The sequence below is a fragment of the Patiria miniata genome, unplaced genomic scaffold, assembly GCF_015706575.1.
Source record: "Patiria miniata isolate m_02_andy unplaced genomic scaffold, ASM1570657v1 HiC_scaffold_1, whole genome shotgun sequence".
Taxonomy (NCBI): Eukaryota; Metazoa; Echinodermata; class Asteroidea; order Valvatida; family Asterinidae; genus Patiria; species Patiria miniata.
The window spans coordinates 19,192,755-19,208,617 of NW_024037047.1; the positions used below are offsets into that span (position 1 = coordinate 19,192,755).

Here is a 15,863-nt window from a genome sequence, read left to right on the forward strand (position 1 = left end):
GACATAAGATTGGCAAACAAACTCTGCAGCATAGGCCAAGTTCGGGCAAGGACCATTAGTCGACTAGTGGTTGATTTGTGACGTACCTTACGCCTGCGCACTAATAGCGCACTAATAGCAAAGTGCGAACGTCTCTAGTCAAACGCTGGTCAAAATGTCATTGCAAAACGTCTGGATCCTGGCTCCCTGCTGTACGTTATGAACGCGCGCGGCTATGGTTACCAGCGAAGCAACCAACCCCAGTAGGTTGGTTCCAAATAGTCGACTAGCGTAGTTAACCATCGTCGACTAGACAGAGTTCGGGCAAGCGTTAGTCGACCAATGGTTAACTATAGTCCTTGCGCGAACTTGCCCATATATACATGGCAACTGAAAAGTCAACTTTAAATAGTTTTCATAAGAAGATATCTATACTTTACATCAATGCATGAAGGTATCCAGTTGTGACGAAGTCTTTCATAAATAACTAACTTGGGTAATTCTTACACTAGGCCAAATTTTATGTTCAAAAAAATGAAGGGAATACGACTGCTGAAGTAAAATTGTGTTGCTTTCTATCAGTGATGAAGTCGAGTCCATCAAAAAGTCTTTTCATAAGTCCAGTCACAAGTAACAGGATGAACAATGACAAAGGAATGCTTTTGTAACAGTTCATTGGAATAGCTAGTGACTTGACTTGAGACTGAAGGACTTGTGATGGACTTGTGAAGGACTTGTGATGGACTTGTGATGGACTTGTGATGGACTTGTGATGGACTTGGGATGGACTTGTGATGGACTTGGGATGGACTTGTGATGGACTTGTGATGGACTTGTGATGGACTTGTGATGGACATGTGATGGACTTGTGAAGGACTTGTGATGGACTTGTGATGGACTTGTGATTGACATGTAATGGACTTGTGATGGACTTGTGATGGACTTGTGATGGACTTGTGATGGACTTGTGATGGACTTGTGATGGACTTGTGATGGACTTGTGATGGACTTGTGATGGACCTGTGATGGACCTGTGATGGACTTGTGATGGACTTGTGATGGACTTGTGATGGACTTGTGATTGACATGTGATGGACTTGTGATGGAGTTGTGATGGATGTGTGATGTACTTGTGATGGACTTGTGATGGACCTGTGATGGACTTGTGATGGACTTGTGATGGACTTGTGATGGACTTGTGATTGACATGTGATGGACTTGTGATGGAGTTGTGATGGATGTGTGATGGACTTGTGATGGACTTGTGAAGGACTTGTGATGGACTTGTGATGGACTTGTGATGGACTTGTGATGGACTTGTGATGGACTTGTGATGGACCTGTGTTGGACTTGTGATGTACCTGTGATGGACTTGTGATGGACTTGTGTTGGACTTGTGATGGACTTGTGTTGGACTTGTGGTGGGCTTGTGGTGGACATGTGATGGACTTGTGATGGACTTGTGAAGGACTTGTGATGGACTTGTGATGGACTTGTGAAGGACTTGTGATGGACTTGTGAAGGACTTGTGATGGAGTTGTGATGGATGTGTGATGGACTTGTGATGGACTTGTGATGGACTTGTGATGGACTTGTGATGGACTAGTGATGGACTTGTGGATGTACCTGTGATGGACTTGTGATGGACTTGTGATGGACTTGTGATGGACTTGTGATGGACTTGTGATGGACTTTCGATGGACTCAACTACAACACTGCTTTCTACTAGTCACAATTAATGGTGTCATTTGAATAGCTTTTTTTGGGTCATATAACACACGAAATTTCAGTTATGTTAGTACATCAGATACATCCTTTAACATTACATTTTACATCACTATAAGAGAACATAATTGATTAATTGTGGTAAAACAGCTTGCTCAGGAACACAAGGTCATGCATGAGCTCAACATACATTTACATTTGGTGCTAATGTTTCCACTGTAAACTATGTTATTTAATTTAACAACTAAACAACACTCTTCAATATTTTTAGTTTTAAGCAGGTATGAAAATAAACTATTCCGTGATAGTTATGCCAAGAGCCCATGAACCCACACATAAACATTAAAAAAAACTTGTTGGCACAAAATGTAAAACAATTTTGAATACTCCTGCAAATTTTAGACATCACTTAAAGCTTAAATTAACGACAAGATTTCAGGCCTTTACCTTTCCCAACGTCTCAAGAATTTTTGAACAGTACTGTTTTTTGCTCAACGCTTAATATGGAAAACAAAATCAATTTATATTTTAAATATGATACGCAGCGTAAGAGTTTGTCAAGTTTTTGATTTCTATCGTTTAAAAATTAACATTACTGATTATTAGTGATTAAAATAGATCTTTCCCAAAACATATAATACAACACTTAATGAATTTTACAAGTTAATATAAACAAATAAAACAGCTCCCAATTATTTAAATTAACAATCCACGTACACAATGTCAAAAGAGTTAACGAAGCTTTCTTAGCGTTAATTATTTAATTATTACACCTTTCCCTTTCAAAGCCATTTTAAATGTACATTTCAAACAATCAGGCAATATTAGTTCTTTATATAAAATGGGCATTTTCAGTGTTCTATCACTGACATTTGATGGAATAAAAATATTTCAAAAACGTCTACACAACCAATCCACCTAAATATTGTCAAATGAATTAATGCAAGTCTGTTAGTATGAATATTGACCTTTAAGATATCATCATATGATTCGCAAGAAGTAAAAGTATAATGAAACAAAAACAAATTAGAAATCTTTGATTTATAATCAAATTCAATCAATTTATGTGAACAAAAGCTGCATTTTACATAACTAAATCTGCAAACAAAACAAACGCAATCAAGAACAAAAAATAAATAAACATTAATAAGCTAGAGTCTACAAAAACAAACAACGATATAAAAAAAACCACAGTAGTCAAATTAACTGCCTCAATCGATAATTATTCCCAAATTTCAAAAATAAAAAATCACACTCCCTTCTCTTTTGTTGGGGACGATCAGTCAATATGCGAAGTCGGTTAATCACACTACTGTGTTATCGTTCGATCACGCTGTGCTATCGGTTGATCATGCTGCACTATCGGTCCACTCTGTAGGATATCTCTGACTTTACTAACCGTGTTAAAAAAATCCTACAGGGCCATGAAGTAGAAAGAAAAGGCATTCGACTGGTGGCAGTGCAATCGACCAATAATGTCTTGATCCCGCACATCAACCGATCGCGCCTCTAACACTTTCATACAGCTTAAAATAAAGTCCAACATGAGCACGTCACAAATAAACTTCAACCGGGCAAAACCTCATATCAAATTTACAACACCTTGATGTGAATTTCATCTTCTAAGCTTCAACATGTCATTCTCTGCTACATGTAAGTGGAATTTATGTGCAATCTTTCCTGACTTGCAGTCATTTCTTTAGAAACATATAATGGCAAGTCTCAAAAGTTGGACGGAAAACCTGTCGTAATCAGGAAAATGCACCATTACAATAAGAAAAGAACTTTGGATTTGTTTGTTGTTCTGAAATTCCAAGATAAGACGATTTGTGTCTTAAAGGACAGCCTGTATTGTTATTAATACCAAATTTTAGATTCTCAAAACTAAGAGTGCCGAGTTATGTGATACAAGACAAGACATGTGGTACAAGAAAACCACTGATTCTCTGCAACTATATGCTGGGCTGTCCAGAATATGCGGTCATCAACCAAATATTTGAATAACTTTTTACTGGTTCACATATTCGAAAGACGACTGTAACTTTTTTTTAATCGTAAAGTTATGGCACTTTATTGTCAGATTGCTGTTTTTCAACAGCGTCAGCAACTTTTTTTGTTGACATCCTTTTAGCAGGCTGAAGCCCTAGACCGTATACTTACTGCACAACATTCCAGTGGCCCATACCATCAATCACTGCACGCAAAGTTTCAAGCTTTAGAATATTCGGCCAAACGCAGTTCAACAATCAAATATTAAATTATTCGAAAATGGACATGCTTACCGTATGCAACCTCAGTCGAAGCATACATGTACATACAAAAGTTATACTCTAAAAGATGACTTTCTACTGCAAAATGATCAATGGGTGAAAGTGTACAGTATTTAAAATACTTTATTCAACACATTCCAGCAAAATCAACAACCAAAACAAATTATCTTTTCGGTTGGGAAAAACACTGTGCGTAAACTTTGTGTAAGGCAACCCACTCGTATGACATAATTGTCGATTTCAAAATTTAAGCATTTTCATTATTTCGTGTTCGGAGTCTAGTCATGTAAGGACGCTCCGTTTGCTTTTTGACTGCCGGTTGGCTGTTATTTGATACCTCGTGATCATCGACCTCGCAACCATCAGCGTCATCGGTTGCCATGGTTTCCTTCTCCTTCTTGTTGCCGCTTTTTGGTTTCTTCATCGTCCAGTGCAAGAAACGGAAGGAGATGCGGTGAATGCAGAAGTTCCAGACGGTCCAGGAGACAACAGCGAGGATGCCCAGGATCCAGCAGATGGCGATGTACCGAGGAAACGGCTTCAGGATGAGCGGCAGGTCAAACTTGAGAGCGATGAGGAACTCAGTGAAGATGATGGCACTCATGACCCAAGACTGCTGACCCATCGTCTTACACTCACTGTATGAAAGTAAGCAAACATCAATAGAGCCACGATATGGTTAGGTTCAAAGAGAGGTTGCATTGTCAAGCTTATTATTACATAACAGTGAAGTAAAGAGAAAAAAAGTAAGGTCTGTCACGAGCCAGAGTTGTAATGAGTCAATGATTTTTGTGAATTGAGTTGAGTCAAGTCAAGTCAAGTCGAGTCATTTTAAAGAAGTGACTCGAGTTGAGTCGAGTCATTTTAAAGAAGTGACTCGAGCTGAGTCGAGTCATTTTAAAGAAGTGACTTGAGTCAAGTCATTTGGTCAAGAATGTCGAGTCGAGTCGAGTCAAGTATTTAGCTCGAGTCAATTCGAGTCACAAAGCTCTGAACACTATATAACAAATAAAGACAAGAGAGAAAGTCATTTGTATCACTAACAGTTAACAACAAGTGAAACTTCGATCTTGTATAGACTATCTAATAATAATAACGGAGTCTTATATAGCGCATGTATCTACCAACAATTAGGTACTCAAGGCGCTGGTTATTATGTCTATTATTAAAGAAAGGTAAAGAAAGTATATGAGAAATATGAGACCCATTATGTAGCACCTTATAAGGGTTGACAAGGTGCTGCGGCGCATATTGCAGCCACTGCCAGAAACACCGGGGCAAACCCCTTCTCTCAGCAACAAGTGTTACTGGGTTCTTTTACGTGCATTGCACAACACACGGGACCTACGGCTTTATGTCCCATCCGAAGGACGAAGCAATAATGGTAAAGTGCCTTGCTTAAGAGCACAAGCACCATGTTCCCCCGGTCAGGATTCGAACTCATGTACCACGGCACACAAATCGAACACCGTAACCATTGGACCACAGCACCCCACAGTCATTATCTGGTTGGCTTCCGGTCTAGAATTGTTTTCGCTGATCGCTGACAACATCAAAACCAAATTGCATTATACAAATTGTTTCCGACTGTTTAAAAGTGGGCATGTACCTGTTTAACTTTTACAAGGAGGGAATAAATTTAATCAGGGTTTGAATCCAAGAGCTTTACAAGAAATTGCCAAAAGCCAATGATGAAACAACAAATTGGAAAATGTGTTTAAAATCCGATCCTGGATAGTGTTTTGTGCGAGGTATGTATGCAACTTTAGTTTTGCTTTTATTTTTTGGACTGGAGTCTTATTAGCCTTCGCTCGAGTCCGGTCAAGTCTTCTGATGAGGGACTCGAGTCTAGTTGAATCATTTTTTTTTTTAAGTAGCACAGCGTATGCAACTTTTAAGGTAATATACAACATTTGCTTTTGCTGTAAGTTTCAGAAATGGATGTACTTGGGGGTTAGAATTTCATATTCAATATTGTTACACTGACCTGTTTAAAATGTTCTTATGTGCATATTTTCATAGATGCTGGAAAACCACGAAAAAAAATGCTCTGGTTCCCTGACCTACTTCAGACAAAACAGAGCAATTTACAGACGTCGGGGAATTGTCAGGTCAGGGAACGAGTCTTGCAAGCTTGCACCCTTTAAAGAATGCAAATCTGGTTGCAAACATAATGTGGACTAACTAAATTTGGTAATTTGGGGGCTGTATTTGAAAAAAGTCAGTTTTTTCCAATGATGGTCGGCTGACGATCCTTGGAAATTGACATAATATTTCTAGTTTTCTTGAAAATGACAGCACACCAGGTGCCATGATTTCACAGGATACTTGAGATCACTTACAGTCAAGTAAGGTATTTCATAATAATTTGGTAGTTTTGTCTTCTGATGTTTGCAAATGTTGCATATTACCTTTAAGTTAGAAATTGCGCTCCTAAGTACTCACGGGTCACTCATGTACTGAAACAACTCCCTCAGCGCACAGGAACCAACCAAAACGTAGAGAACCAGACGTAGCCAGTTGAGTAGGTGTGGTGGGGGAATCCACAGGATGTACTTGAGATAAAACGTGTTCAGCTCCGCCAATAAATACTGCACAGGAATCAACCCAAAAAAAAGGCAAAAACAAGTCATTTCTAATGAAATGACAATTGTCCCCAAAAAACGGACCCTCCAAGCACTCTCTTTGTCACAGCTTTTGAAGAATCCACATTTAAACTTGTTTATATATTGTTTTCATAACTGTATTTGTATTCATTAAAAGCCCAGGTATCCACCAGTATTAGTGCTGAAGGGGCAACATCATCATTATTACCCTGCTCATTGGGCCAATGACTACATTCCTAATACCATCTCAGCTCCCTGGGGAGTATACAGCTCCATGCTGCCATTTTGGCGCAAAGCAGCTAAAATTGATCACTGAGTAACCTCTGCCCTATACCCATAAATGTACTCCTGGGTGGGGAGAAGCAATGAGAGACAAAGTGCCTTGCTCAAGGGCACACGCACCATAAACCCCAGGTTGGACTCGAACCCACAACCTGCAGAATTACCCGCCAGACATGAGTTCATTGCTCCAGACCACCTGGAAAAGCAGCAGCCGATTTCACGAAACTTTACGCAATGGCATAATTCCAATTGCGCAACAATTTACTGCGCAAGTTGCGCAACTCTTTAAGCAGCGAAATATTTCAGTGATGACCAAGTCCACGACTTGGGCAACAAATTATAGTGTAACTTGCACAATCATATATGGTGGCATAAGTTGACGTACGAGCAACTGAAAATGAACTATTTTACCAGCAAATCATGATCGTCATGGAGAATGTTATTGCAATTTATCAAGGTTAATTGATGCAAGGCGCTCTCAGCTTTGCGTTTGAAGTAAGTGAATTTCTCTTTTGCTCATGACAGAGTTTAGAGTTGCTGCACGATTCCGAAGAAAGTCGGGCAAAACTATTTTCAAAATGGTGGGCAGAGGTGATTCAACGACTGTTTGACGAACAAACAAAATCACACACAAACAGCCGTCGTAAATGCTGTTATTATCCTCATCACAAGATGTTCAGATTATTTACAACGTTGCGCAGCTTTGTCAAGTTTTATGAAACCGATCGTAAGTTTCTTGCGCAGCTGCGCAATAAATTTGTTGCGTAAGTCCTACGCATGGCGTAAGTGATGCAGTGTTTCGTGAAATGGGCTGCAGTTCTTTACCATGGATATGATGCCCAGCACTGCCAGCCAGTGGGTTAGGTTAGCCGTCGGCTGCCAGTCAAATCGAGTCCAGCTGTACGGTGTGAACTGCAGGAAGATACGCTTCAATTTACCACTGAAAAAATCCAAAAAAGGACAAAGAGAAAAGGATTCATTAGGTAAACCTGTTAAAAATCTGTTAAGATCTGTAACTGCCCGATACTTAAATGTTGAAAATGAACTTTTATAGCTTTATTTGTGTCAATATGTCTTAATAAGTATTCATATCATTTACAAGTATTAATGTTCAAAGGTCGTTTCAGGAATGCACTTTGGATGTGAATTTTACTTTGCTCAACTTTATTTATTAATTTTATAATGTATGCAGGGCCCCATGGAAACCAGTTTAGTATTTGTGGATACCCTGGGTAAAGAAATGGAATAATAAATCAATCAATAAGCGTATTTGGTCAAGTTTGTATGCCACTTCATGTTTGTACAGTTTACGTTTTCTTTTTCTTCAACTTGTTTTTTTTTTTAATGTCATTTTCTTCATGTTGTTTTAAAGCCTTTTTAGGGTAAAATCAATAAAAGTCAATAAAAACCATAACAATGGGCTCCGTGCGCCAACAAAAGAGGGCGCTCTTTTACCTAGCAACGACGTCCCATGGGCGGGACACATACATTTCGCTGGTTGACGCGCGCACCGTGATCCTTGTGTGTCACGCACGTCGCACGTACACCAGGGGATTTGTACTATACAGTGGCCACGCTTCACGGCAAAATATTGCAGTCAGGCAAGATGGCGTCGGTCGGTCACCCCCAACTGTACTTTCTTTGCCGGTGAGGGGGTACTTGTGAATGGAGCGGATAGTGAAGCGCTTTGAGACCTTTGGTATAACAGGGGTGTGAGTGACCACTGATAAAAATAGCTGAAAACAGCTGGAAAAAAGGTGTAAAAAAGCTGAATTTGGAAATCTCCTATACTTTTGTACACAGCAAGTGAGGGGAAAAAAGCTGAAATCCAAAACAAAAAAGCTGAAATCAGCTTTAAAGCTGAGATTTCACACCCCTGTATAAACAGCTATATAAACACCACATTATGATTATCATAAACAATATTACAAATTAACAAAAAGGTAAATTTCTTCTTAAATGCACTCCAACAATTAACAAAACAGAGAGTATTCAGCACATAAAAAAGCCACGCTAGCAGCACTGCATGGATGGAAAACTATACTTTTTTTAATCACAGCATAATTTCCCGTTGTGCATATGAATATTGTCAAAGGTTATTTGTACACAATAAATTATTCCTTGTTATTTTTTGTCTTACCGATATGTGGATATCTTCCACAGACCCCGCCACTGATAAGTCTTTATGTTCAAATAGTTGAGAGTTTTCATCCCGAGCCAAATTCCAGCACCGTTACAGACAAGAACATCAAGAATCCACTGTAATAAAAAGTGAAATCAAAATCATCATTTACTAAAGGAAAGTTCCTTTGTGGGGGTTTGCCCACTAGACTATCCCATCATGCATTGCTGTAATCAATGGGTGCGTTCATTTAGCTCACTCGGGTCGACACGGGTCAGCCCCGTGCCGTTCGATTAGCTCTGACGTCATCTCAGGGCTCACCCGGGTCAGCCACCACAACAGGCCCTGCTCGTGCAGCAGAGTCACCGGTGGAAATACATCCCGCATGCATTGTTCATCCAACAAACGGACAAATATGGCGGCCGGAGAGCGGAAATCTCAAGAGGACTTAAAAATTAAATATTTATCTTAAAGTCTATCAGAGTTCATTGCGACTTTTAAGGCCATAATTCCAGCCCAACTTTTTTGAGTTTTGCAATTGACTGAAAAATATTAAATCTCAAATTAAGATCCAGCACGAAACGGGCCTTTTGTCAGTGCAGCGGCTACGGCCGTCACTACGGTCGGACATCACATGAAGATCGTGACGGCCCGCGGTTGATGAGCGTTCGATTAGCCCGGCTGTCGTGGCTAACCCGTCTGCCTTTATCTGTGTCGACCCAGGTGAGCTACTCGAATACACCCAATATATAACCCTAGACTTACGTGGTCCCACCAGCACTCGGCAAAGTTTGGCAGTTGATGTTCCAAGGAATACTCCAAGAATTCAAACATGATACTGATGACCCAGCACACCCAGTAGTCTCTGATCATCAACATCTGTGAATGGAACATCCATATATGGTCAAAAGGGGCGGGGCTAAACCCATACATGGTCAAAAGGGGCAGGGCTTATCCGAACAGCAAGTTTGGTCATAAGCACAAGACAGTCTTATAACTACCGGCTACAGTACAACCATCTACAAAAGGGTTGAGCCATTTTTAAATGAAAATAATTGACAATGAAAGATGGATTCTGTAGTTTTGCAGATTGTTAACCAATGGTTAAATTTGGATGCTACTTGGAAGGAAGGATTCGAAAATGTACTTCACTATATTAAATGTTCCACGCCCTTAACATTTAAAAAGTTATTTGCTTTTTCATTTAAACAGGGCGGTCTTGTCAGTAACAAATAAAAACCCTGCTTTTCTGAAGGGATCTTTACGAAAAATAATTCAATAAACCAAAACAAAGTAAAAATAAAATTTCACAAAAACATTTACACCAGCTAATAAAAGAAAAATAACATATTCATCAACATAGAAACAAATTTCATAAAAAAAACCTATTTTGATAAAACTCGAAAAGGACAATCCTAATTTTAAAAATATTACCAAGAAAAATTCTAACACGGTGAATGTCTTGGCTTACCTTAAAGAACCAGCCCACAAGATGACCCACAACAAAGATATCCATTTTTTCCTGAATTGGTTCAAAGATCACACATTGAGTAAGGTAATAAGAAGTTAAGTACTACAGCAAGGATGTAGTCTTGTCCATCACAAGTCCCTGCAAGTCCATCACAAGTCCTCCAGTCCCAATTCAACTCACAAGCTATTCAAATGAGCTGTGACAAAAGCATTCCTTTGTTATTGTTCATCCACTTTTTCTTGTGACTGGTGTCTGGACTTGTGATTATGTGACTGGACTTGTTGGGTTATGTGATGGGTTCGACCATAGCCCTAAACTACAGATGAACATATTTTTTGCACAGACTCACATGTGAATTAGGAGCTAGCATATCAGCCAGCCAGTTAAGCCAAATTATATCGACGTAAGAAACGCAAAGCGAAGCGCAAACAGGACCCAAACTGCAACTCAGACATATGGAAACATTTCATCCGGAAGTGTCGCCGACAACCCAGACAGACGCAACCTACCTCGCAGACAAAAAAGCTGAACCCAGTTAAACATTGCCGACTGTTTCGCATTCTGTCTGCGCAATCTGCGTAATAAAGCTTTTACGTCGATATGGAAACCAGGCTTAACATACAGGTGTTGTAGCTGGCCGACATAAGTATCAAACAACCAGATCGAGACTAATTCGGCGACCCAAGTTAGATGCCATATTAGAGGTGGAACCAGGCTCTTGCTCAGGTAGAACGCACGCACTTCAGGCTCCTTAAGCCAACAGGTTACCAAATTGGACGCACCTCGTCTTTCAGAACGCGTGCGGCATGAGCGCCAGCCTGGTTCCACCTCAAAAATGACTTCTAACTTAGGTCCCTGAGAAACAGATAATCTATACGGCTATCCAGCTAGCCACTCAGCTAGCCTGTCATTTTTAAAATGTCCCATGCCAAAAAATTGACCTACTGTACTTCTGTATCGAGTCAACAAAATCCAGACAATTCCTGAATACCCACCCACAGGTTGTGCCAAGGTCCATCCGGGTGACCGTCAGGATCATAGATCCGACAGTCTTCAGCGTAAGACTGCTCAGGAAGAGGCTTGCCCAACTCTGGATCCAAGTAAGCCATAAGCTGACGAGCATTGTCCACCGTCTAGAAATATAACACATCCATGATCATACATCATGAAAGTCACTACTGGAAATATTTCAAAATTTTCAGAATATGCAAAATTGTCTGGCCATACAATGAGGGATGTGTAGGCCTGTCCACTTTTGAATAATTTAATATTTTATTAATTAAACTGAGTTTGACTAAATATTTGAATATTCCAAACTCTGATCAACTGCATGTACCAGCTAAATTTGCATGACGTGCAGGTCAGCAATTTGTGTGTGGCAAGTGATGTTATGGGCTGCTTGATTGTTTTGCAGTATTTTATACTGTCGAGGGCTTTAAACATGATAAAAGGATGGCAACAATGAACTACTGTCAGCAAAAAAAGTTACTGCCGACAAAAAAGTGGCATCTGACAATTAATACACTGCCCAATATTACGATTAAAATAACAGTAACAGTTGTGTGTGCATGTGTTGTGCTTTTTTTCATTTTTCTTTACGAATATTCAAACCAGCAAAAGCTATTCGCATATTTGGTCGATATTTGTGAATTAAAGCCGGGGAATATACATCATTTGCTTTTGCTGTAATTTTCAGAAATGGATGGAATTGGGGGGTTGGAAATATATAGCAAATATAGTTACACTGACTTTTTGAGGTTTTGGGTTCGAAAATGCTATAAAAACCAAGAAAAACAATCATTTTCCTGTAGTCTGGTTCCCTGACTCCATATAAGAAGAAACAAAGTAGTTTACATACATTGGGGAATTGTAAGGTCAGGGAACCAGTCTAGCTGGCTTGTACCCGTTCATAGGTGTGTAATCGATTGCAAACAAGTGCGATGGTCAACTGGGGCCAGTATTTGAAAAAAGCCAGTTTTTTTCCAACGCTGATCGGCCGATCAGCGTTGGAAATTGATAAAAAAATACCACTTTTCTTGAAAATGACAGTATACCAGGTGCCATGATTTTACAGGATGCTTTACACTGTCATTCACTAACAGTCCAGCAAGGTATTTCAAAATGATTTGGTAGTTTTATTTTTTGATGTTTGCAAATGTTGTATTTTCCCTTTAACGCTGGATATCACACTCAAAACTGTTTGCTTTGAACTTTCCTCACCACTCCAAAATTCTGAACAGCTAGTGCAGTAACAAAGGCACATTTTGGGTAACTTTCAAGGATTCACCTCAACCCAACAAAACACACATGTTTTGGACCTGACCGTACCTGAAAAAGAAGAAAGACCAAGGCAAGTTCATAGAGGACACTGAGACAGACGACCAGTCTCCAAAAGGCAGGGTGAGGCCGTCTGAAGGGACCATCTCGGACCTGAGTCATTCCGAAAATACAGAACACCACCACGCAAGCCACGATGCCCCTGGAAATTGAAAACACGAGAATTGTTAAGTCTGGCACAAGCCAATTTGGCCCATCAGGCCGGCGTTTATCTCCGGTTTCAGTAGCAAGAAACGACTGAGAATATTCTATTCCCCCTGGATGGGATGCTAGTCCATCGCAGGTTACTCCCAGCTAATGCCGGTATCATTTATACTCCTGGATAAAGAGCGGCAAGTGGGGATGAAGTGGCTTGCCGAAGGACACAACATATGGCCAGCAGCTGGATTCGAACCCCTGACCCTCTGATCATGAGTCACAAACTCTTAACATTTAAATCCAATGAAATCCACTCTAATCCAACAGGAGGGATATTCCTGGTTGGTTTTGTTGATCAGCGTAGGAATTGAAGACCTTTATTCTCTTAATATAAAAGAGTGAACAAAACAGGCTAAAAAAACCTTGTCCACCATGTGGCTCTTTGAAAGAATGGAAGTTCACTCTTTTAGAGTGGTTTTCACTTTTTTACAAGATGAAGTACAAGCTGTCAAATTCTGTTGGATTGAACAAGCTTACCTCTGCCAAGGAGGTTATGTTTTCATCGGATTTGGTTAGTTTGTTTGTTGGTTGGTTGTTTGTTTGTTGACAAGATAACTCGAACATTTATGGACGGATTTGCATGACAATATTTTTAGGGGTGGTCCTTGGTACAAGTACAAGTCCATTAGATTTTGGAAGTGATCCGGATCTGGGTCTGGATCCAGGATTTTTTTATGGATTCTTCACCATTTATGCGAGTATTTCTTTTGGGTGTACTGACAATGTGGTGGGGAATTGTTTAGCCTTGGCGGTGGTTTGTCTATAAATATGAAGGCAAGGGGTTCAGATTTGAACATGACATTTGGGTAGTAGGTGGCACATTGCTTGCTTGGACAAACTCTTCTCACCTTTTAACATTCCAAGACACGTCATGAGTTTGGTCTTCAAAGAGCGAGACATACAGCAAGGATGCAATCAGGAAGATCAGAGCCGTGATGGAATGAGCTCTCCTTCAAAGTAAACAAAAACAAAAATAATTCAACACTTGGACCACCAGTGCAAAAACCTGCACAAAAAATTTGACCCATGCACAACACTAGCTTGAACGTCAGACATCGTCAGCAATGCATTTGAATGTCTCTCCCAGTGGTCTCCCCCAACTCTCCTTTTTTTACCGTTGAGGGGGTACTTGTTCACGGATTCAAAACTCTAAGGATGTTTACATGCTGCCAACTCACCAGAAATACGTCATGGTTCCGTCATCCTCGACATTTGTCAGGAACGATGAAAAGCTGGGTCTGGACGACAGGCTCCCGTCGCGGGTCACCGGTTGAACGGACTCCTTGGCTGACCTTGTCGCCATTTTGACTAACACTGACTAAGTTTGAGTTCACAAACTGTAAGTCCTATGTCAGCTGTTGAGCTGTTAAGTTTGTTATGGCAGTTTGGGAGGAAAGTAGCAGCTTGTGTATCCTAAAAAGTGAAGTGTCAAACAACAAACAGCTGTGATTTTCTTCAAAAATTCAGTATGACAAAGAGCACTGGAGCTGGAGTTTAACACAAGCTACTTACAATTATATTAAATTTTTCCAGAAATTTAGACAACTTTCTGGAGTCGATATATGTATGCACACGTAAAACGTCCATTGATGACAGCCATGAATAACCGACATGACCGAGGGGGAATCAATTGAATGATGGGCGCATAAATTGACCACATTTATGGGACTAAGTTACCTAGGTTTGGGCGAATCCCAAGGTGGAGGGGACAAAATGGCACATTTACGAATTCAATATTTATATCTGCTAGTCCATGTTGATGATTCCCTCCAGCCTAGTATTACTAGTAAGTATTATATGAGTAGCTTGAGTAACTCCAGCTGACAAGGCTGACGTTAGCCCCATAAATGTGGCCTATTTACTGGACTGCCTCCGTAAACATAGGCCACACATCCACATGTACAAAAAACGTGTCGACTTTGCCAAATTTTGATTTTCACATTTAGGCTTACTTTTTACGTTTTTTTTGCTTAAGAAGCATTCTCACCCTCTATATAGGCTAATCAGAAAGTGCTGCCTTTTTCAGATGTCCATTTTTCGTGAAATTTCCAGATACATTTGCACACGTTTGCGTATCAAAATTTCAACATGAAATTTCACAAAAATTAAACATCTGAAAAAGGCAGCACTTTCTGATTAGCCTTTATAGAGGGTGAGAATGCTTTTAAAGCAAAAAAAATCTACAAAGTAAGCCTAAATGTAAAAATCAAAATTTGGCAAAGTCGACACGTTTTTTGTACATGTGGATGTGTGGCCTATGTTTACGGAGGCAGTCCAGTAAATAGGCCACATTTATGGGGCTAGGCTGACGTATGTGCTCATAATTATTCATTCATATGTGAATGAACATGAGCATGTCAGCTGGAGTACTCAGGCTAATGACAACCCATGATATAGGGCTGACAAGTGACATTCCACTCCAGCTACCCCCCCCCCCCCCCCCCCCCCCCCCCCCCCCCCCCCCCGCCGGCCGCGCCCCGGCCCCACCCCAACTCGCCGGCACAGATTTACCGATTACGCCACAGCCCAATATTTGCTTACTGGGTGCGCTCTCATGCATGGTGTGAGGAAGAGAAAGATATCGCTACTCACCATACACGTGTAACGTATGTGAATGGAATCTACAGGCGCCAAAACCTCGTGTAAATATCACGCGACACTAGCGACGCGACGATCGCGATACGGATGACTGCGCCGCGCCCGAATAAAGTAAAAGCACCCCCTCTATAGTTGAAACAATGCCAATAATCTTCCTTTGGGACCACTCGTAGACTCGTTTCCAATCCTTTTATTATCCTACCCAATCAATTTTGAGAATAATTCTCTTATTTTAGAAAATTAAATAAAAGAATACATCTTCCGAGTTACTTAAA

The 15,863-nt window shown here is 40.3% G+C and overlaps 1 protein-coding gene across 3 annotated transcripts; it reads right to left on the reverse strand.

Moving 5' to 3' along the window:
• Positions 1 to 1,702: 1,702 nt before the first annotated feature.
• On the reverse strand, positions 1,703 to 15,684 carry LOC119724731 (phosphatidylserine synthase 2-like). Of its 3 annotated transcripts, none has more exons than XM_038195923.1 (11): positions 15,583 to 15,684; positions 14,169 to 14,403; positions 13,839 to 13,940; positions 12,784 to 12,934; positions 11,451 to 11,588; positions 10,456 to 10,506; positions 9,750 to 9,863; positions 9,003 to 9,121; positions 7,688 to 7,802; positions 6,420 to 6,565; positions 1,703 to 4,612 (listed from the first exon to the last, which is right to left on the reverse strand). In XM_038195923.1, exons 2-11 carry the CDS (start codon positions 14,291 to 14,293, stop codon positions 4,222 to 4,224), a joined length of 1,452 nt encoding a protein of 483 aa, XP_038051851.1. In that variant the 5' UTR covers positions 14,294 to 14,403; positions 15,583 to 15,684; the 3' UTR covers positions 1,703 to 4,221. The 3 variants fall into 3 exon arrangements, with proteins under 3 accessions (XP_038051851.1, XP_038051860.1, XP_038051868.1); XM_038195932.1 differs by lacking the exon at positions 15,583 to 15,684 and adding an exon at positions 15,532 to 15,568; XM_038195940.1 differs by lacking the exon at positions 15,583 to 15,684 and adding an exon at positions 14,668 to 14,779.
• Positions 15,685 to 15,863: the final 179 nt, after the last annotated feature.